This window comes from Corapipo altera, unplaced genomic scaffold (genome assembly GCF_003945725.1).
Source record: "Corapipo altera isolate COAL_440 unplaced genomic scaffold, ASM394572v1 59, whole genome shotgun sequence".
Lineage (NCBI taxonomy): Eukaryota > Metazoa > Chordata > Aves > Passeriformes > Pipridae > Corapipo > Corapipo altera.
The window spans coordinates 1,346,845-1,370,645 of record NW_020884917.1 but is presented as its reverse complement, the minus strand read 5'-3'; the positions used below and the strand labels follow the sequence as shown (position 1 = coordinate 1,370,645).

At 36.2% G+C, this 23,801-nt stretch overlaps 1 protein-coding gene across 1 annotated transcript in view; it reads left to right on the top strand.

Moving 5' to 3' along the window:
* The window catches only part of CUL1 (cullin 1), a 51,500-nt gene that overhangs the window by 14,142 nt on the left and 13,557 nt on the right, over nucleotides 1-23,801 (top strand). Inside the window, exons 2-9 of the mRNA XM_027655971.1 lie at nucleotides 5-297; nucleotides 12,221-12,395; nucleotides 13,285-13,452; nucleotides 14,490-14,540; nucleotides 15,507-15,597; nucleotides 16,282-16,445; nucleotides 19,721-19,883; nucleotides 23,445-23,575. Coding sequence (XP_027511772.1) covers nucleotides 158-297; nucleotides 12,221-12,395; nucleotides 13,285-13,452; nucleotides 14,490-14,540; nucleotides 15,507-15,597; nucleotides 16,282-16,445; nucleotides 19,721-19,883; nucleotides 23,445-23,575 — 1,083 coding nt within the window. The 5' untranslated portion in view covers nucleotides 5-157. The remainder of the gene's footprint in view (nucleotides 1-4; nucleotides 298-12,220; nucleotides 12,396-13,284; nucleotides 13,453-14,489; nucleotides 14,541-15,506; nucleotides 15,598-16,281; nucleotides 16,446-19,720; nucleotides 19,884-23,444; nucleotides 23,576-23,801) is intronic.

Genomic DNA, 23,801 nt, shown 5'->3' with positions numbered 1-23,801 from the left:
GCAGGTTATCTTCCTGGGAAACATCACTTCTTGCATGTAAAGAATATCTCACTGAGTTGCCGCAACTGAGTTTAGAATGTTACTTGACTTGTGATTCTGATGGAGGAATAACCAGATCTCAGGCTGCTGCACTGGAAGACTTTACAGGAAATACAAAATGTCATCGAATAGGAGTCAGAACCCGCATGGACTTAAACAGATTGGTCTTGACCAGATATGGGATGACCTTAGAGCTGGAATTCAACAGGTTTACACCAGACAAAGTATGGCGAAATCCAGATACATGGAACTCTACACGTATCCTAATGCCTGTGACAGTTAGTGCCCTGCTAGTAGATTAGAGATAGCTTTTTACTTCTCAAAACTCAAAATTGCTTCATAACCATTGGACTTAATGGCTTTTAAGAATACTTATTTTTATTTTGAAGATTGGCCTTTTCTATTTAATATTACTGGCAAATAAGCAGGAACATTCTGTTATTTGGAAAACTGACTTCGGTAATTATTATGGCTGCCTCTGTATTTCAAGTTTGATTACTATTATTTTTGATAGAGCAGATGTTTAAAGTGATTTTATTAATAGGTGTAATTTTGAGTCCACAATACACACAAAGAAAACAGAAATTCTTTTCCCTTTTTATGTTAGTCTCTGGCATTATGCTGCAGGTCTTAGTCGTAATAATGTCCAGTTACCTGAAAAATTTTTCAAATGTCATCCTTAAAGTAATACTTTACTCTTGAGTTGCTTTTATAATGTGTCCAGTGGATTTCTCTTTAATTCCTAGCTTGCATCAGAGAGCTGTTTTCCAGTATCTTCCCATTCTGGGAGTGGTTATAAGATGCTAAAAGGGGGGTTAACGTCCTTGTGTGAGTGTGCTGGAAGATTGTAGGAAGCTTTTTTCTGTCCAGTAGTGCATAAGGATCTTTTAAAACTAATTTGAAGGAGACACGTGTCTTGTGCTATACTATAGCTTCAGTGTTTGACTTAAAGATTTTATTTAGAAAGTGAGAAATTCTTTTATATTCCACTTATACAGTGGCATGTAAAAGGATTTGGTGAGAAACCACCTTTGTTTTGCATCTGTTGTGTTGCATTGACTCTCGTAACCTTGTATTGCTCTGTAGAGTAAGTACTGCTTGAGAAGGTGGTGGTAAGTTGTGGTAAGTAAGAAGGTGGTTGCTAAGTGTGTAGGCATATGATAGAAGTGATGACTGAATACATTTCATATCTTCCTTTAAGTAGTTCTGCTATTTTTCTTTATCAATTTTTAGAGTTGCTTTATTTTAACAAAGTTATTGTTCTGATACATAAACTAATGTCTAAAGCTGTTGTTGGCACTGAGCGCAGCATATGAAATTTTAGTCCGTGTTAATTTTTTTGAAAGGACAGAGCTTTTATAATAGAAGGAGGAGCTTGAAGGGTGTAAAGCAACCAATTTGGTAGCTCCCTGGACTTTCTAAGGAGGTAGAAAAGTTTTCCTGTACATGTAATCTCAGCATCAATGTGTAATCTTACCCATCTGTGCCTGCACAATCTACGTGTCCGGAGGTGGTGAGAAGAACCCTGATGGGTCTGCTGAGTGTTTCTAGGAGACTTCTTTAATAGTGATGGGAAGATGTAATAACATTTGTTTTGGAGCAGACCTTTTACTAAGACTTAAAATTACTGATTTCTTGCAGCACTAGGTTCAACATTGTTCTTGACTCAGTGAAACCAGTCTGCAAAAGTTGAATGTCTGACAGAAACTTGTCATGTGGTAGAACCTCTGAGAGAGTTTTTTCTTCTGAGTGCCTTTAATATATCCTTGTTTGTGAGGTCTGTTAAGCAGGGCAGCTGAAGACTAGGTACTAATTATAATGGTAAAACACATTTTTTTTTTTTTTCCTCTCCTGATGTTCTCAAATATTCTTGGAATGAAGCTGTAAAAGGAATATACTGTCTATTAACTACTCATTTTCTTCCCATTGCTTCTTCAAGGAGTTGTCGGGTTCGAAACTAAAGGCTGTTTTTATTACTTTCATAAGTGAATTAATTTAGTGGATAATTTTGTTGGTCAAGTTTGATTTGTGGATTAATATAACAGTTTGATAACTCAGAATATTTGACGCTGGTTAGGCTGAGGTTTTCATCTACTATGAAGATAATGCATTTTGCATCCTATACCATGTGCACATGTTCAAAAGTTGTACTTAAAAGATTACTCTCCTTTCAAATGCAGTAACTGTAACATATTTGCTCAGTCTTTGTGTACAGCAAGTCCAGTAGATTGATGGACTTTTATTTCAGGAAGCTCTACCTATTGAACAGCTTAGTTTGGAAAGCAGAGCAGATGTGGATGAGTTTCAGCTGCAACTGTAATTGGTTTGAAGATCAGCCCTACTTAAAAGATGCTAGGTCTTGTGCAGTGGGCACTTCAGTCTTCCCTCATCCTCTTTTGTCCTTTTCCTCCCTTCCCATCGCCTGTTTTGGTTTTTTTTTTTGTCAGGGTATGAAATGGATTCAATTTCATCCCTCTAATTTATAAGCAGAGGAGAACCATGCATACAAGCAAACTTGCCTTTAATCCTGTATCTGCTATTGATTTTTCAGTCAAAATTGATTGGAGATGTAGAAGGTTTTACTGTGCCTTGGTCAAGTGCATCTGGACAAGAATTAGAATAGGTATGCAATTCAAAATGTTTGTATCTCTATCACACCTGCACTAATTTTTTTAATTCAGTGTCTCTTTTTGTGAGACACTAGAGTCAATCTCTGAGTACAGGCCAGAGTTTGTACTTTAGGTGGGGGTTTTTTCCCCTTCATTTCAGAGGGAGAGGAAAGATGTTGATTATTCCAGGGCTTTTCTAGATCTGAGAATACTGAGGTGAACCAAAATCTTTCCTCTCAACGGTGGTTACCAAGGTCGTCATCCCTCCTTTTTCTAATTAAAATTTATTTGTGCTTTTGATTGCAGGATGCGGGGTTTTTTGTCAGTTTTTTTGTCAGATCAGATGATCATCTGTTTCTTGCTTGTGTGTTTTGTTGTTCTGGTGTTTAGGCTTTTTTCCCTATATGTGGGATTCTTGAAAATGAAATCTGGGTGCTCTTCTGTTCCTTACCCAGATATCAAGTAATTTCTAGTACTGAAGTGCCTGATAGCTCCTGCAGCAGTAACTAACATCATCTGACAGCCTGTATTACAAGCTAGCATAGAATTATATACCAAGCATTGACTTCATGCAGAAAAGAGAAATAGTCAATAAAATTAACTAAATTTCTCGGAACAGTAGATCTAACAGCACTACTGATGTGAGTGAAGGGCCTGTGTACCCTATTTCTAGTTTAGTGACAATTAGTTTATAGGCTGTGAGCCACAGGACTAGCTTGTTAAAGTCAGTGTTAGAGCAGTATATATAGACAGAACATCTCTCAGCAGCATTTAGTCTATTTGGAGGAAACTTCAGTTAGACTGTCCAAGAGAGGACTGTGTTTGTGTGTAGCAAGTTGCCAGTTTCTGTTTTGAATTGTTAGTTGAAGACCTATTACTTTGTTTACTAGGATTATTCTTACTTAACTTATTTATATTGCTGTAAGTCACTTGTCTTTTTGGCCACCTCTTCTTAATGTCACCTGGCAATGATAAAATAGTCATACATCTTGTGTTATTTTCTTTTTTTTTTTTTTTTTTTGCCAGAAGGTGATGCCTGTTTTTCAAACTAATCTTATGGTGAGCCTGCAGTTTATTTTCCTGAGGCCTCGTGGTATGAGAGGATGAATTGGGATTTATTTACATTTGTGTTTAAACTCTGCAGTGGAGAGAATGAAAGGATTTTGTTAATTTTCTTGTTTTATGTGTCTTAAGCAGGTTCGCAGACCAAGTACTACACTGTCAGAAAACTTTCCTGCACTATTAAAGCAGCATAATTTTTCACAGTGACTTAGACAAAAAAAATTAGTAACTTCCTAAAATACTTATTTTTTTTGTCCAAGCACACATCAACTTACCAATTTTCAGATATGAGTGGTGAATGGAAAGATTAGTGTTGTGCTTCAATGTTGTACGTGTGTGCTTTTTTTAAATGCCAAAATTACTGTTTTTTACATAAACTCAGTTTAATATTTAAAGAAAATTCACTTGGGAAAACTAGGACTGTTTAAAGATTCCAAATGCCATTAATTTACAACAAATAAGATTTTTCTTTGCATGAAGATATCTTAAAATCTTTTCATTGATAAGGATGGTTTACTATACTGTGGAAAGTGTGGTGTGGTTGTTTTGCTAAGACATAAAATGCAGTGTCCAGATTGCAGTGTCTGGATTGGCTTTCAGAGTCTTTCTAATGTGTACATAAAGATTACCAGTGATACATTTGAGTAGTTGTTTGGCATAATTATCATATAACTCTTATATGAAAATTTGAAGTAAAATGACTGAATTTACTATGACTTAAAATTTGCTCAAGTCACCTGTAAATTGGATTTTACAAATGTGTTTCTTATATTATTCTGTTATTAGCCATCATTAGTAATTACTTTCAAAATAATTTTTCGAAGTATTTTAAGGTTAGGTAAAGGTTAGGCTGTTCTTTTACATTTCAATATTTTATGAAATCCTTGTTTCAAAATTTGCTTATTGTGATTCAATTATTTTAACAAAGAGGTAGTTACTGATTATCCATTGGACCAAATGTAACTAACTGTACATCACAAAAGGTTACTGTAATTGTTTTGTAAGGTGGGATTTCTTTTTTCTCAGATATTGGCAAGTGGTAAAGGAAAATGCTGTGTTAAACATTAAATAATTAAGTGTAGTATGCTTACATTTTAAAAATACCAGATGACTCAGGATAATCTGTCTGTTCATAAAATAGAATATAAATATAGTTACCAATTTTTTTGCCTCTGGATAAGTTCAGCACCAGTAGCACATGTTGCCCAGTCAAAACCATGAAGCCCTTCTCTTGGCATCCATTTGTAGTTGCTTCTATTGCAATCCTTTTCCTAGTGGCTTTCACTTGAATTCCTGTATTTTAGTAGGATTTTTACTCAGCACATGCATATTAAAACTGTGAAAATCTTTATTTTGTAATTACATGAATCTGTTGTTACCAGGCAGCATGGTACGTTCTTGTGGGGTTTTTTTTTGTCTGAACAGATTATTATGCTTTTTCTGATACTGAGAAGATACTGAGGTGTTAGGGCATGCTTTTTTTTTTTTTTTTTTAATCTTGGAAACTTCCACTTTCTCTCGAGTTTCTGTCGGTCTAAGACATCCTTTCACTTCAATGTCAGATTGTTAAGGGTCACTTTGGTGCATCAAAGCAGCTTCTGCTGTCTGCTAGTATTAGTCTTGCTTACTTTCAATACCTGATTTCATAGCATTTATCATGTGCCAGTTAGGGCTTGTGTGGAACACGAAGGTAGAAGTAAATGTATTTGTTTGCATGTTTGAAGGGTACATAACATGCCTTTACATGTGTGGAAAAGTAGGTATCATTGTATGGATTTGTGTGTAGTTACAAAAATGGCAGCTTCCGTTTGAAAGAAGGGCAGAATATGTTTGTATTAATCATTTCCCTTTATGTCCTCTTCCACAATGATCGCTTGCTGTTCTACTTTGCTTTTTATAGTAACCAATAATATTCTGTACAAAACCAACCTCTGTCAATGCAACGAAAGCTAAATTTAAAAGCAACCTCAGTTACAGTGGATCTTACATTTCCTGGCATTAATACTGTACACTTTGTTTATGCATTTGGCTTTGAAAATTTGTGTTTTTCTTGTAACTCAGTACTTCTCTGTGATTCTTTTGAGTTTATGCCATGAAGAGGGAAACAAGAAGTTATCTATTAGTCTTCAGATGGCTTTTGCTGGAAGTTTCTCTGATCTTAGACTTGTAGAAATGTGTCTGAGCTGAGTTATGCCTGGATTTTCATAGCAGCTGCACAGCTGATGCTGTAATAGCTCCTTCAGTCTCTGCCGCAGTCCTTCCCTGACTAAAATGGTTTGACTGAAATGGGATGGTTGAACAGCAATTGTATCAAATCTAAATACTTAGATGTATCAGTTAAGTCTAGAGACTTAATTGCTTTGTAACACAAGTGGTGAATGTGTGGGGTTGGGGAAGGGATTTTAATTTGTTTCTTTGTTTTCTTTGAACTGTTCTGTGGAGGTAACCCTTCCTTACTGAATGATGAACTGAACATACATAAAATCTCTTGATGATACCTTCTTGAAAAGAATGAAGGTTTCTGGGGTTTTTGTTTTACTGCTGCTCCTCACAAAGCTAAAGTGAGTGTTTAAAGCACTTGTTCTGAAGATTGATTGCTTTTTGACAACCTTATAATTTCAAGAACTTTTGCAAAATTCCTTAATCTATTTGGCTTATGAAACATTAAAGTCATGTAGGTATGTCTCTTAGCAGCTTTACTTATGCCTGAGATGGCTTTGTGAGGTTCACACAGCCTCATCTTCTGGATTTCAACAGAAGTTGAGTGGCTTTAATTTAAAGAAAATATGTAAAGCTGTTCTTTAGTAAATATAATAGGCTGTATTGTTTGTATTAGAAGTGGTTTTACAAGAATACAAAACTTCCATAATCGTTCCTAGCAATTTTCTTATCAGTATTTTCAGTAACTTTCTGTATGGTGTTCTTGCATGCCTTTGGTTTGATCTAGGAAAAATACAAATTTTTCACAGAAGTTGAACTAATTTCAACTTAGTCCTGTAGGCCAGCCATTGAACATAGAGCATAGAGTTAATTATTGCTTAAGATCTGTGAAATAGCAAATTTATGTCTAAAACTGATGTTTATAATAAAGAGACTAGACGTAAAAACAGAGAAATTTTGGTAGAACGTTCAACTTTTGTTGTTGTTGTTGTGGGCAACAACAGCTTTTTTTTCCTTTTAAAAAGCTTTGTTGTCATTTCTCTCTGCACTATAGTTTGTGCTATGTTGTGTTAATTCTGCTTCCCTTTCAGTTCCTTCAATTTTACATTTCTGTTCCTCAACAGACTTCTTCCAGTTATATGAATTTTTCATAGGAAAATGGAAAAACTGTGGGGACCCAGCTGTACTCTGAAAGAGGAATCAGTTATTACCTCAGCAGAACTGTTTTCTTTTTTAAAAATTTAAGACTAAGGACTCGTGCAAAACTGAGTAATTTGCACCCATCATTGTAAAGTCTGACTGCTTTCATGTTGTGTGTTGAATTACAAAACTGATAATTTTCCTCTTATAATTTCTTTTTGCAGTTGCTCTTGGACAAAATTAAAAAAAAAAAAACTGTGTGGAGTACTTTGGTACTTTTCTGGGGAGGAGAGCAGGTTAGAGCTGAGCATGGCGTGCTCAAACTTTTGATGGCATACTTGCCCAAAAAATATATGGACTGTTACTGAGAGAGCCTGTTTCACTTCCCTTGTGTGGACACAGAAGTTCAGCTCTACTGAGCAAAGGATCTGAGAACAGGGACAACAGTTAGTTGTAGTGGTGGTTACTTCCCTAGTCCAGATGACTGATGGCCTGCATGAGCTCTCATGCTACTGAAAAAGCAGGTGCCAAGGAAGCTCTCCAGGTGGGTTGTGGAAATGATCTTTTACAAGATGGCTTGGAGGCATGGGATTTTTTTTCCCCTTTGCTCTGCCCACCTTTAGAAACTGAACCAAGGAAGTCAAAAGTAGTGTAAATTATGTTGATGACAAAGTAAAATTAATTTGTCTTTGGCTATTTTTTGTATCCCATTTCAAAGAGTTTTATAGGATAATAACATTCTGAAATAGATTTTTCATCTTGGACAGCACAATGCTGAATCATTTCATAAACTTCCTTGCAGTCTTCTTCCTTAAATTTTAATTTAGATAAGTAAATGTAATTTTTCCTTCACTGTAAGAAAGGTGTAGAGGTTAGAGGACATTGATCTCGATCTGTTCCTCCTATAGATGGTTTGTCTGCTGGGCCAAATCTGAAGTTCAGCAACCAGAAACTTGGGGACCAGCATGGCTTCACTGTGGTGCAAACTATTCTACCGATGAATTTACTTCTCTGCTTATTGTAGTTGGAAATTGCTATGCAGCATTGTGCAAACACCCACAAAAAAGTTTCCTGATAGGTGTTTGTGTATGTATATGGCTTCTAGCATAAAAAGCATTGAGGGGATTATTTTGCCTTCTGCAACCAAGAATTCTTCTCATAGTGTTCCCCTTGTTATTCTGAGATGGACTGTCATATACTTTGTTGTAACAGCACAAATCTGATTTTGTTTTGAATATGTCAATCTTTCTGTCAGTGGCTGGCTTTAGCAGATGGGGACACAGATTGTAAACAAAGTGTGAGAGAGCATTCTTTTAGATGTAGTATGTCAAAGAGTTATTTACACTTGCAAACAGCCTTCTGCACAGGCAAACTAACTTCAGTGTGACTTGTATAGAACAACTATATTAGAGAATTTCAAAAGTGCTGCCTTGAACCCTTTGGCTAGCAAGTCTCAAACCAGAATAAAAGACAAAGATGGGCATTACTGATATTACTTTTGTTCAGCTCGGAGTTGATTACTGTCAGGGATGGACAAAAAGTCTCAATCTCTCTCAGTATTTACTTTACAAGGAATCCTGTGTTTTAATAGTAAAATGTATGGAGTTAGGAAAAGGCTTATGCCTTCTAACCTTGGTCTTTATTTTTCTGAAGATTGTTGTGATTGTTTGTAGAGGTGAACAGAAGGAATATTTTCGTCAGGCACTACTCTCAAAGCTGCAAGAATTACCCATCATCTAGACAGTCTTCATATTTTTAGGCTTGCTCAAAGCCACTTGGGATAGGAGAGTTAGAGGAAGAAGGAGACAAGTCTGTCAATTAGGTATTTATGAATCAGCCCTAAGTTCCTTGTATCATGATGGAGAGGTTTTCCATTTTAGATAAATTTATAGTAACTCCTTTAAAATTAAACTGTGAGATAAGCCCTGCTTTTCTTGTTTCTGGAAAGAAAGTAAGTTGCGTATCCAGAAAAGAATTGTTGTGCTGTGTGGTGTTCCTCACTTGAACAGGGGATTCTGAAGTCGAAGTGTAGATGGTAATAGTAACAACAGTACCAGGGAATTTGAACAAACAAATGATTAGGAGGTAGAAAAAAAATCATTAATGTCCAGGAAATCAGTGGCTGATAGAGATAAGGGGCTGATTAAAAGTTCAGTTGCTTCAATTCAACACAGATAAAGTCTTTATGTTACTGGTTGATACCATTGGAAATTTAGTTATTTGGCACCTGGATGAGGTAACAGATGGGAAATGAAAATATACTTTATGTTTTCAGAAAGGGTTAATCTTAGGCAAAGGGCATTGCTTCTTTGCACAGAATGCAATGGCCTTCTGAACAAGTATGTGAATATAGACCATGAGCAGGCTTTCCTTCCAGTTTGATATGAAGACTGTGGGCCTTGTTCCTGATGCCATGCAAGATACTCTGATCATTAAACCCAGTTTAAGGGTATGATTTGTCTATGCTTTTTTTAGAGTTAATTACAGGAAAATTAACTGGATACTGTAAGAATTTTTTTTTACTTGAGTTTACTATTTATTACAAGCAACTCTGTTCACAGTGACTGTAATGTGTCATATATCTGGGGTTTATAATTCCCTTGGGATTTGGTTGTGCTGATGTCTTCCACTACATTCTGATGGAGTTTCTGAAAGGAAAGATAAAAGTCAACTCTCTATTAATTTCATAATATGTGATGTACTGTGGAAGAAACCTGTCTGGTGGTTAAAGCTGGGTCTACTTGTGCTAAACACAAGTTAAAACCAAATTAAATCTTCTGGATTGGTTAATACAGTGTTCTCTAACACGAGATGTGATTCAAAAGCCTGCCCTTAGACTGTCAGTAGAAGGATGAGTGCTCAGTAGCTTTGTTCCTGTTGGCTGATTGTTTGCCATGTGAGTCATTAGGGTGATTTTTGTTGTCAGATCCGAGTCCTCATCAAGTTCTTTTAGGTGCTACCCAGCTAATTTATTTTTCTTGCATGTGGAGTGATTTCTTTCAGGATACTTTCTTATTTGAAGTGTTTTGGGCAGTGTGACTTCCACTTACTACTTCGAAAGAATTCTGAATATTTGAATGTTTTAGGTCAGAAAACTGAGTGTTTTCTTGAAATGTTATATTAACAGTTCCAGGCTGTATTAGTGTAAGAGGAAAAATTATTGCTACCACTTCTTGGGGTTGTCTGCTGCCTTTGTGAAGCCTGGCTTAAAGATGTGAAGAGAAAACTTCCTACCCTGGTATGGTCCTCAGATTTTTCAGGTAAACAGCAATGAAATTGCAGCAAGAAGTCCAAGGGTAATCAAGAGACACTTCAGGGCCTTGGAATGACTGCTTAAGAGATCAGGAGTACAAGTACTTTTCTCCTCTCTCCTTCAGTTGCAAGGAATAAGGGAAGAAACAGGAAAAGCTGGCAGATCAATACCTTGGCTCCAAGCCTGGTGTCATTGACAGAATTTTGATTTTCTTTTTTTTTTTTTTCATCTTGGGTTGGTTTATACGACACCAGGCCTGTTGGCAACAAACAGTGTACAGCTGTCTCAAAGAGGGGAAAGTGTCTTTGCAGAACAGGGCTCATTGAGAGAGCTTTAAACGAGATTTGAAGCAGAAGAAGGATGAAACCAGGGGGCAGCACCAATGTTTGAGGGATAGCATGCTAGTGAGATCCTTCAGTCTGCCATCTCGATTGAGATAGGGGATAGAGATCCATGTGACAGCAAAGACAAAAGGGTCACTGATATGTTAGAAACCACAGAATTGCCTGGTTGCATAGGAATTATGGCTTTTCACCCTGGATCACCCTGGGTTCAGTAATCCATCTATGTCAATGCATGCAGCATGGGCAACAAACAGGCAACCAGTCACAAATGTTCTTCCCCAGGGCTCAGTACCAGCACCAGTTTAGTGTAATATCTTCATTGATGACTGAGACAAGGGAATCAAGTACACCCTCAGTCAGTTTGCACAGGACACCGAGTTAGGTGAAAGTGTTGATCTGCTGGAGGGTAGGAAACCTCTGCAGAGGGATCTGGACAGGCCAGTGGTATGAGGTTCAACAAGGAAAAGTGCTGAGTCCTGCACTTCAGTCACAACAACTCCAGGCAGCGCTACAGTTTGGGGGAAGAATGGCTGGAAAGCTACCCAGCAGAAAGGGACCTGGGGGTTCTTGTTGACAGCTGACTGAACATGAGCCAGCAGTGTGCCCAGGTGGCCAAGAAGGCCAATGGCATCCTGGCCTGTATCGGCAGTAGTGGGGCCAGCAGGACCAGGGTAGTGATTGTCCCTCTGTACTTGGCACTGGTGAAGCCGAAGCTCAAATCCTATGTTCAATTTTGGTCCCCTCGCTACACGAAAGACTTTAAGGTGCTGGAGCATGTCCAGAGAAGGGCAACAGAGTTGGTGACAGATCTAGAGCACAAGTCCTGTGAGGAGCAGCTGGTGGAATCACTGTCTCTGGAGGTATTTAAAGAGACGTGGTGATTAGAGAGGTGGTTTAGTGGTGGACTTGGATGCGCCAGGTTGATGGTTTGACTCATCTTAGAGGTCTTTTCTTACCTAAGCAATTCTATGAGTCTGTGATCTTACACTTAAATGTTGGGATTATACTTGTAACCTAAAATTGGGTTCCATTATTTATTTATTAATCTTTATTTACTAATCTTTTAAATGTACATGTTTCTCACCATTACTGCTTTCCAGGTTTGTGCCCTGTCTGCCAGTGTTAAGTGGACAAATCTTTTATAAAGGATTGTGTTTGAAAGAATGCAAAAATATTCTCTATGTTTTCAACTACTGAATGTTGCTTGAGGGTTAGTGTTGAAATTTCTTCCAGTTCAAATGAAAGCTTATGTATTTGTAGAAGACCAATATAATACATCAAATAAATTCCATTTAAATGTTGAAAATAACCTTATCAGCAAATTCCACTGCTTTGTTTTCTTGGTGATCTTGTTAAGTAAGTGTTAGGTAAATTTGATGTTGAGGTTAGTACTTGCAGTGCTCTCAGCAGTTTTACAGATTTCTACTGCAGATAACTCTGCTGAAAATTACTTGATTTTCTTAGCTTTGGTATGATTTGCTGTGGCCTAATGCATCTTGTAATGTATTATGCTTAAGTCATATAAGTAACAGCTTCTTGAAATGAACGTAGTTTTTCATTTTATTTTTAATGTCTTTCACTGGTACATATGTGTTCCTTAACACTCCTGTCAGTCATGTTTATAACTACTGTACCAGTGTACACCAGTCTAATCAAGCACGGGGAGCTGGAGTACCTCCTTCTAAATCAAAAAAGGGCCAGACACCTGGAGGTGCTCAGTTTGTTGGCTTGGAGTTGTACAAACGGCTAAAAGAATTTCTGAAGAACTACTTGACAAATCTCCTTAAGGTAAGATGGGACGTGAGATTGATCTGCACTTGTTGTAAGTAATAGGGGCTAGGTTGAGAAAAACTTGTATCAACAAACATAGAAGTGTATGCAGCCACTGGAAGTAAAAAAAAAAAAAGAATAATCTTGAAATTTGCTTTTGTCTCCATTAGCCACTAGAATGTTTTGTGGGCTTTACTTTAGTTGCTAAGTTGTACCTGTGAGCTGCCTTTCCCCATCAAGCCAAACCAGCATTCCTGTGTTTTAGAGAAGTACTGTTACATGCCATCTTAAGCTGTCTTGTATTTTAACATTATCCAGAATGTACTCATGGGTTTATTCCCTTGTCCATTCAGACTGTAGAGGTCCACTTTGGAAAGACACTTGAACTTTAAAATTTTATCTTTCCTTTTCTTTTTTTTCTTAAGAAAAGGAAATATTATGCCATACCTGTTTTCTTGAATGTGTAGCTTCATTACTACTTCTCTCCTATCCACACTCACTGGTTTCAACTCCCCAAGGAGCAACAGTGGGAATGGGTGGTACATTTTATGGAGGTTGTCATGTTGAATGCATTACCATTGCACTGGCATGTTTTACCTGGCACACCCATCAGTGTCACTGCTTGATTCTAACGTAGTGGCCCCATGCTCTCTCCCACAGGAGGGACAGGAGTATCTTCTGGACCTTTGTCTATTATGCTGTGCATTTTTTTTCCCAACATTTTAATTCCAAAATCTCATACTGGCTTTGTGCTTTATTAATGTAGAACTAGATGTATTAACACTTACGTTTCCTATGAATACATTGCGTGGTGTAGATTAATTACGCAGTCAGTTTGTACACCCTTATATATCTTGGTTTTACCTTGAAATTGCCCAGCGGTACTGGTAAACTGTTGTTATTTTAGGATGGTGAAGATTTGATGGATGAGAGTGTGCTGAAATTCTACACTCAACAGTGGGAAGATTATAGGTTTTCAAGCAAAGTATTGAATGGGATATGTGCCTACCTCAATCGACATTGGGTTCGTCGTGAGTGCGATGAAGGTCGTAAAGGAATATATGAAATTTATTCAGTAAGTAGCTTTTTGAAGGGAGCAATTTATCTATTCCATCTGTCATGTTTGCATTGTCATCCTGCAGATTGCTGCTTGAATCTTGTAGGAAGTTCATAGAAGTTGAGCAAAGTGGAAATCTCCCTTCCTTCCGTACTCCCACCCCAGTATATTTGTAAAAATTCCAAGGGTCTCAGCCTGTGAGATGTTCAATCTGCCTTGTATGTATTGGGACTTGCAGCATTAGACTGTTGAGGGTTGTCTGTCTGAATATTTGCTGCTTATACCACTGTCTGTGTGCATCAGTGTGGCCTTGTCATTCCACTTAGAATTCAACCAAGTGTTTCAAATACCAAATGAAGAAGTAAATTGCAGTTTTTTTCTGATGACTTCAATACATCTCTTCAAATTTTTTAGCATTCAAGCTGCTAAGATTCAGTCAACATTTGGTTTGTAGTGTAAGTTATTTTGGTACAGTTCCGAAAGATTGATATGTGATCTTGATAAATTTTTCTGTAATGTAAAGTAATATAAATAAGAGAAGAACTTAGCAGAAGTTCTGTATCTCAGCTAACTAAAAGTTTGTTGTTTGGGTGTTTTAGAAATGATAATTATTGTCCTTGGTGGTGTAGCATTAGGAAAGTGATGTACTGTTTTACTGCTTCACTAAAATAACTTTGCATATAGTAGAAAAACAGTTGGTATCCTTAGTTCCCTTCCTCTTAACTTTTCTAGCCTAATGCTAAGGGACCGTGTCAGCCTGGAAATTGCCAACAAAAAAAGCTGTATATTGTCAAAGTAATTTCCTGGCTTTGTTAGTTTTCACAGTTGGCAGTGGATCGCTGTCAGAAAAGGTAGAGTTAATAATAAAGCAAGTGGTAATTTAGGTGTGAAACAGTCTTGTTGATTGAGAAATGTGTGTGCCAAAATACAATAATTGTAAAAGTTCTGATTATTTAGCATACTATATCAGCTTTCTTTAAGAAGTTATCCTGCATGTATATGTTTATATGTAAATATTTTTATTCCATCTTTCACCTCCTTTCCTTTCCTTCTAGCTTGCCTTGGTGACCTGGAGAGACTGCTTATTCAGACCATTAAATAAGCAGGTATATATATAAATATATTATTATTATAGTGTTATTTTATTGGGTTGGTTTTATATATTGTTAGTAACTGCTTCAGAGAGAATTTGGAGGATGGGAGGGGCACAAACCCTGCAAATGAAAGGGAGCCTTCTGCTTCTCTTTTGTGATGTTAAAAAAGATAAATATTTGAGGGGATAGGCCTTTCTCTGTGTGTATGATTGAACCTCGATAACCAAGACTGTTCTGTTAATCTCTTTGCTGAGAGGACCCTTGTCTTTTTTTAAAAAAAAAGCTAAGGAGACTCATTTTAAATGAAGTAGCAACTTTAGCTGTTTCTGAGCCATGCAGGAATGGGGGCTGATGACAGTCACGCCTTAAGGTTTGAAAGTCAAGATTTTATGAGAACAGATAGTGACAGGCAGGGATTTTGGTCTTTTCTGATGTTACTGTGAATTGTTAAATCTACACTGATGTCCGGGAGATTCGGGTCAACCAAATATTTTAAATTATTTAAATCAACACAGTATAAAACCAGACATTCCACCACAATTTTCAGGTATGTATGTATGTTACTTACTTACCAGTACTTCATGATGAAGTAGTTGCAGCAGATCATTTGTGTAAAGAACAGGTGGTGAGTTCAACTCTTGCCACAGAGTTGTCTTGTCTTTTAGGTATAAAACAAAAGAAGTTTGGCTTAGAAGGTGCTTTTTTGAAATTTAAAAAAAAAAAAAAAAAAAGAAGAAAAAAGACTAAGCACTTTAATACCCATATATATATGACCATTAATCAGACTGTAATTATGTTATATAACTTAAAGGTGTAACATACTCTGTAGGAATTTGATATGTTCAGATCTCCTTAAATGTTGTTTTCAAGGGGCTTGACTTGTCTTCAGTATAGGAATACAGTCCTGATTAAATACTGTGCTTGATCTGCCAGCTGCTTTTTCTGTGCTTGACTTACTTTTAATTCCTGTTTTCTAAGGTAACAAATGCGGTGTTGAAATTGATTGAAAAGGAAAGAAATGGTGAAACTATCAATACAAGGCTGATCAGTGGAGTTGTACAATCCTATGGTAAATGAGACTTCTTTAAGGTTCTATTATTTTCTTAAGAATAAGTAATTATAGGTACCCTATCAGAGCCTGGAAGTAACATCCCACCTCCTCAAATGTCCAATAAAGTTATGTATTTTTTAACTTCATATTTGTACTGACACTTGGTACAATTACAGTTGGTTATACCATATTTGTAATACTTGAAAGTGCAACTGATGGACAAGAGTGTTCATTGTTTACAAATCTGTTATTTAGAACCTAAATCTGGAAGGGGAGAAGTATAGTAGTTTACAAAGCAGAGTGGGGTTGTTTTTTCCCATTTGCATGATATTGAGAATTTTACCATCCAGATTATAGGTTTCATTAATAAAAACAAAAGCATATAATCTGGAACTCTAAGAAGGGGGAGGGAAATTTGAACTAGCTTTTGAGGTTGCAGAGTTTTCCAAATCCTATAATCCATTTAAGAAATGTATCCAAAAATCAAGTTTACATGAGTAATGTCTTGTGTTGGTTATTGTGTAAGTGCAAAATCAATGTGTATTTTTTAAAGTTTTTAAAAGTGGCATTAATACAGTCCCAATCCATTACCTTCATCTAAGTTAGAAGGAGTGTACTTCGTTTATTTACAAGAGACCACTTCATAAAAAACGATTTTGTCATTACTTCGGTTTTTTTGGTTTTGGGTTTTTTTTCCTGTAGTGGAGCTGGGGCTGAATGAAGATGATGCATTTGCAAAAGGACCTACACTAACTGTCTATAAAGAATCCTTTGAATCTCAGTTTCTTGCTGACACAGAGAGATTTTATACACGGGAAAGTACTGAATTCTTGCAACAGAACCCAGTCACAGAGTACATGAAGAAGGTAAGTTACTTAATCAGCTTTGTGATTATTTTTTTTCTGGGTACAGATATTTTTTAGAGGTAAAATAATATAAATTCTAGGCTTTTATTATCAATTTCTTAAAATGCTGGTTTTTTGACAGGAAGAGTTAGCTCTTTTTCCCTGTAGTGATTTGCTTCTGTGTTTATCTGGTCTGAAGTTTGTCTCCTTTACTGCATTTCAGGAAGTACAGTGGAAGTTTGAAACATTCTTAATGGGCAAAACAGAAAAGAATGTTAAAATAAATTCACATTTTGTTAGACTTCAAGACACTAAAACAGTAATTTTGCTTTAAACCTACAGGTTTACTGTTCCTGTACAGGAACTATGTGTTGGCACATTTATTGGAATCTCTTCCTGACCAGTCTGGCCAAGGAAATAGATCATTAATGAACTTTAATTCTCTCAGAATATTTCATTGTAATGAAACCTTACACAGTTACTTCTGATCAACAGAGGCCAGATTTAAAGTCTTGACTAGTCTCTGCTTTTGGGAATCCCAGACAGAGCAACTAAGAGCAAACAGGATAAACATTGACTATTTCTAGCCTGGTTATTGGATCAGTCTTACTGAATGTGAAATAGATAGGTCATCTTCCATCTTGGACATGTGCTGCTTTATATATTTTTCTCAGCACATTTCTTTACTTTCTGAATTTCTACTTTTTTTTTCCCTTTCAGCTTAGTTAAAAAATAAGAGGTTTTTGAGCATGTGATATGCAGATACACATCCCTCCATGCAGTATCTTTTGTGTAATGCTTTTTACCACAGAACACATCCTCTCTTGACTCTTGGCATTAAAGTCAATGAATTACCCAAGGAAAAAAAGTGGGAGAGTCCTTGATATAACATATTAAAATGAATCATGCCTTTAGTCTGTTGGGATAGTTGCCCAGTAATTAGCCAACCTACCTATGTTTACATTTCTGTTGTTGAATTAATTATTTTTTGCGACTTCCATTTTAATTTCTTGTCTAATATACGTGTAAAAAGGGAGTAAGGGAATTTCAATCATTCATAACCTGAATGACTGGCTCATCCAGGCTTCCTTGGTACAGGACAGTAAAAAGCTGTCTGAAGGTCATTGCTATTTCAAGAACTGGAGATCAGTGGCAAGTAGAAATAACTTATTAGTACCCCAAACAATCCTCAAGTCTTCAAAAATCCGCAAAAGAGCAAATCACTGCTAGAAGCTGATGTTGAAGCTGAAAGCACTTATAAACTTGGCAGAAGGCAGGGCAGATCTTCAGCAAGAAAATGTGTAGCCTTAAGTCTCTGCCCAAATTAGTATAGTGGAGATGTATACAAGCTATTCGAGCAGTCTTGGCATCTCCTTATAGACTAGTGGTTATAAGATCTTAAAAGTAATCTGTTGGAAGCATGAACTGCAGACGGAGTAATCTGCTGTTAGTACGCTTACTTGACATTCTCCCTGAAGCACTGTACATTAAGTTCTGACTGGGCATAAATAGCATCAGAAAATAAAAAGAAACCTGTTGGAGTACCTTAGTGCACACCAGCATAACATCAGTGTTACCATGTTATAGTAGAATTGTGGTTGTTTCTTGTAGAATACTCAATGAAATCTTAATTAGAATTAGGATTTGTGTGTGTAGTTATACAGGCAGACTTACTGAGTTTAGAAGGAATGTGAATTTTTCTTCTCAGGCCAGAACTCATGAGTAAAGCTGGCATAGCCTGATGTGCTGTAGGGAAAAAGGTCAGTATTTTTTAAGACTGTCCCTCGAAATATAGTCTGAAACTGAACTTTTGATCACTATAGTTAAAACAGGTGAAAATATTTTGTGTGAACTAATTATTTTTCCCTTGTTTCTGAAATGTGACTTTAAAAGGAAAATGGAATTATAAGAACACCAAAAAAAATGAGACCACAAGCAAACATGAAGTCAGAGTAAATATTTCTTTTCATAAAGGAGCTGAGAGTTTACTGTTAATGTTAAAAGTGATGGTCTAAGGATATTTTAAGAAGCAGCATTATAAGCAGCAGAATTTCCTGAACTACAGAAGTACAGAATTGCTTAAATACAAGATCAGTAGAACTACTAGTCTGATTCCAGTCCCCAGTGTTCATCAGAAAGATTTGCTGCTATTTGCTGTCAGTAAAGATTGTTACTCCATACTGGTAAGAAACTAGCAAGTACTCTGAAGCAGGAGCTTATATTCCTTCCCAAACTGTTGATTTCATTTCCTCTATTTTAATCAGTACTGGTTTAGCTCTAGGAGACAGTAATCCAGGACCATTTCACAAGAGCTTAAGTGCAAAATCATTACAGAAAGAAGTGAAGCTAACAGTGGCTGAGATTATTTAAAGCTGTCTTCATATGATGCAGTGGAATTGTTCCTTTTTTTATTGTCCGTATTATGATCTTTCATGCTTAGTCGATATTCTGACATACTGGGAAACTGAATTAACCTAATGTCATTTTCTTGGGGACACTGCTAATTTAAATAATTTGGACTGATAAGAGGACATACACACTTTATCCCTAATAATGTACTGCAATTAGAGATGGCTTGTAAAGCAAATCTTTAACACTTTTCCAAACAAAATAGAGATAATTGTTATATAAACAATTTCAGTTTTACATTTTGGCGTAGGTACAATTCCTCAAGTGACATTTAAAATTTTAGTTTGCCAGGAAGATACGCATATGTAGCATTTCATATGCCAGATTAAATGCTAGTATAATTTAAATGATTGTAGTTTATTGGGAAGCTTTTCTGTGTAAGAATGTAGATGAGATCATTCAAATAAATTTGTCATAGGCATACTGTTAAATTGTAGTTTTCTGCCTTTTAGTTTTGTGGAGGCATGAAATACATTCATGTTTGTCTTAAACAAAACTACCCCTGTAGCTGGTGAGCTTTCTGATTCTAAAACTGCCAGCATCTCATGTCAGCAGCTTTCTCTTTTTCTGACAACAGATTTCCATCTGTAAACTTCTTATTCAGAAGCAATGGGAAAACAGTCTTGCTGTGATTCTCCCCCACCATTTAAACAGTACATAATATTATCATCAACATAAGCATCGATTCCAAACATATTTTATGATTTCCAGAAAAACAACTACTTGACTAGGTGGTTCATAACACCACATTAGTGAGAGGTTTGATTTTTTTTTATTGTTGTTTTCTAGATTATTTTGCCATTTCTGGATTATTTTATCTGTTTTCTGCTGTTGGATTTGAGTTCTGCCTTCCATGCAGGTTTCATGTTTCCCTCTGTGTTCTGTAGGCCGAAGCTCGCCTTCTTGAGGAACAGCGTAGAGTTCAGGTATATCTCCATGAGAGCACACAAGATGAGTTAGCACGAAAATGTGAGCAAGTACTTATCGAAAAACATCTGGAGATATTTCATACAGAGTTTCAGAATTTGTTGGATGCTGACAAAAATGAAGGTAAGGAGATTCAAACATTGGTTTTAGGCTTAGAGCTCTCCTCCCTGATGATTTGTGAATAATGTAAAATGTGGTGCTGGCTAAATATGATTTGTTCAGGAATTAGATTAAGAGAAAAGATAGTCACTAAACTGATTGACAAGCAGGTTTTGATTAAATTGGGATGTCTGATAATATTGCTTCAAGGAACCTATCCCAATCCCAAATATTAAGGCAGAACATCACTAGTTTGATTTCTATTAACATGCCTGGAAGAGCTTCAAGAGCACTGGGGCCATCCTTTGAGCAGGAGCCGAAGTTTGTGTGAGAGAGATGGGAGATGAAAAACAGATCGTTGCTCTTCCCAGCTGTTTCAGTTTAATCCATGGATCTTTCTGAGTCGTCAGTGAGAATTTTAAAATCTTAAGTATTTAGAATTATGTATAGGAAATGTGAAAAGAGGAATAGAAGCAAATAAGTAGCTTTTAAAACAGACTATATAAAATACATAAAACCCTATATCAGCACAAGGAAAGGGTGGAAATTACTAATTGATGAGTTAATTTTAGCTGTGGAAATGAGTCTTAAGTGTTACTAATGGATCGAGTTTATACCATCATTGAGAATACATAGAATAAAGACTTCTTCAGCAGTTCCTCTAACAAAAGTGAAGATTATCAGAGTTTAGGTATCTTTAAGGAATCGTCAGTTGAATTGGTTTTTATGAGTTTCTTCAGAAGTTAATACATAGCACAAAGTAAGTCAGAACTAGGGGCAGGTAATTCCTGTGGATCATGCAGATGATAAGTAATGTTTCTGATTTTCCAGTTGGGGAGTTAATTAAATCTATATTTGAAGTCAGAGTAAGGCTCTGTAGCTGAAATACTGCTTTTAAGGATTTAAGAGATACTATGATTAAGTTACTAATGATGATACTATTCACTTGAAAGTTTTGGATTGCAACTGTGACTGTCTCATTATATGTCAGTCTCAAAATAGCAACTATGAATTATTACTGTAATAGTCATGTTGATAACTAAGAGATGATTCTAAACTGAAAAGGGCAATTCAGAATGATTAGTAGGTCAGAAGCTAGCTGATTCAAATATAAATATTCTGTACTAGCATTTGAGAGTCAAATATTTGTTTGTAAATATTTACTTTCTAATTGGAATAAATGACTTTATAAATGACTTCTGACAATCGAAGCAGTAGTAGAATAAGGAAGAAAGGGGGTTTTTTGGACTCAGGAGGCCTTCACAGGCTTTTTTTTTCCCCTTTTATCAAGCCTCATGGATTATGTGAGCCTTTAATACAGTGACTTACTGTAGTGATGCAATTCTGTAAGTTTGTCAGGGTGAAAAAAAAGAAAAGGAGTATCTTGTGTCTTGGGCGCTGTCTAGTTGTATGTCTTTGGTTTTACTTTCGTTTAGGTTATTTCTAAGATAAATTAGGTCTTTTAAAACACTCGATTTTCTTCTTCTTTTTCAAAATATTTTCTTTTCTCTTATCATAAGGCTTCACTTGTGCAAATTACAGTAGTTCCCTGCCCCTTTTCTAAGTTTCACAAAGCCTCAAGATTAGAAACATTTATTTTGAAAGATTGTCTGATAATTCATTCTTTAATTGCTCTAATCATTTCATTCTCAAATTTGTGATATGCTAACATAGCCTTTTATAGACTATCCTAAACTTACAATAAAAACTTCTTGCTCTCAGTTAAAATATATATTGCTTTGCTCTTGAAAGTACACACTGGTTTTGAGGTCCTCCCATGTGAACTGTGCTTAAGCATATCGTATTACAGGCCACTCCTGTTGGTGTTCTGTAACTTTTTAATCTCATTGTGCAACTGATAAAGTGGTTATAAAGGTTGTGGGACACATTCATCACGTATCACCTGTTCACATCAGTATGATCCCTATAGGAAATAATTATGTTTATTGGGAGCAGACTGTAACAATGTAGGTGCAGTCATTGTGCAAATCTTCCTCGAGGCTTTGTAGCATCTCTTCCGTATTTCACCTTACATAGACATCCTGATAGACCAACCTGTGAGTCCTTGCTTGTGGATAGATCTGGCAGCAGCTTATTATACCTGTGCATGGCATTATTTTCCTATCTTTTTTCTAAAATTCTGTACAGTATCCTTATGTTCTTATAAAGGTTAACATCAGGTTGCAATCATGGTTTTCATAGAAAAAAAAAGTTTCCTTTTCTAATCCAAAAGTTTGACAAAGTTCTGAGGAACAGAAAATGTTACACAGAAACTGATCTAAATTGAGATGTCATCGCTTCTGTATTGGAAGGCATCAAACTGTGTGTTGTATTTCAGAGTTATAGCTCCAGCTTCTTTATTGCTCGGTTTTTTTAATCTGATAATCCTCATGTGGTAACAAATTGCTCATAAGCCCTTCAGAGAAGTCCTTACACTTTAGAAGAGCTTGATGCAACCGACAACCTTAAGATGGAATTGACAAGGTGAAATATCCTCATTAGTGTACAGTAAATAATCTGATTGTTTACTGTTTCACTTGAGTGCCTGTTCAGTGAGGACAAGATTGCAAGAGGATAACTAGTGGGTTTACATACCTGGTTTACAGTCATATTAAAGTTTGCTTTTTATTTTAAAGAGTTCTGCACTCAGAAAGTACAAAACATCTACCCTGTTGAAACTGAATAATAAAACCCTCTTCAATATTAGACTTTCCAGAATTACCAATTGATTTGGAAAGTCTTGGCTGAAAACTGGTGGGATTTTAATGTGATGTTTTAACATATGTGAAATGAGATCCAATTTATTTTTACCTTTATTAGTTTTGTTCTATGGTAATACTTTTCATAACCTCTTTTTTCTTTCAGGTACAATTATTTCTACAGATAATCAGTTTGTTTTTTTAAGAAATGTCTTTTATTAACAATGCTTTAGTGAGAGAAATTTGATATATGATGTTTCAGTTTGTCTGCTAAGGTCATATCAAGACATAACATTTTGCCTTAAATTTCCAACCATTACCACCGATGCTGCCCAAAGTAAAAGTGTTAATATACAAAGGACTACAGGTAGTGTTAGATCTCTGAGAACTATCCTGTTCAGATTAAGATTTAAAGGACAGTGGTCAGCTGGAGAATGTTGTACTTGTAGTGCAGCCAGCAGTAATGCTAATAACAGTCTCTAATTCATGGTAACTCTTCAGAATGTTGTGTAAATAAGAGCGTTTTAACAATCATTGCTTTAAATCTATGAAAACTAGAAATCAGAAGTAAATTTTCTACCATTCAAGTGGGGTTTTTTTAGTCTTGAGATTTATGTCACATGGTGAAGCTAAAACATATTAATATTAAAGGATTGTTTTCTCCTTAACTAGTGTTAGCTTTCCGGGTGAGTGCAAAGGTTTGCTATACTGTATAATTTTTTACTGTAGTTTTTTCTGGCTTTTTACAGAAGCAATTGAATGTGTGTTTTTGTTGACAGTGGATGTTTAACTCCTATTGGTAGCTTGTAAATGAGGAATGGGAATCATAGCCAGTCCAAATGGGAGTTGTTACATTTCCTCTCTTTTTTTTTTTTGCCTTTTCCAGACTTGGGTCGCATGTATAACCTTGTATCTCGAATCCAGGATGGCCTTGGAGAGCTGAAAAAGCTTTTGGAAACCCACATTCATAATCAGGGTCTAGCTGCAATTGAAAAATGTGGAGAAGCTGCTCTAAATGCAAGTATCCCATCAAACTAAATCTGTGTGCAGTTCCTGCCAGTTTTACATTAGAGGATGGTGAATGCTTTCTGATAAAATTTCCAGTTTGCTTATGTTTTCCCTCTCACTAATTTAATTTGTAGGTACTAGGCAATTCTTAAATGTTGATAGTAGGCTTAGAACAACAGCTGTATCGCTTTGAGTTTTGAGGGGGTTTTGGAGGTGTTTTTTGGTTTTGTTTAGA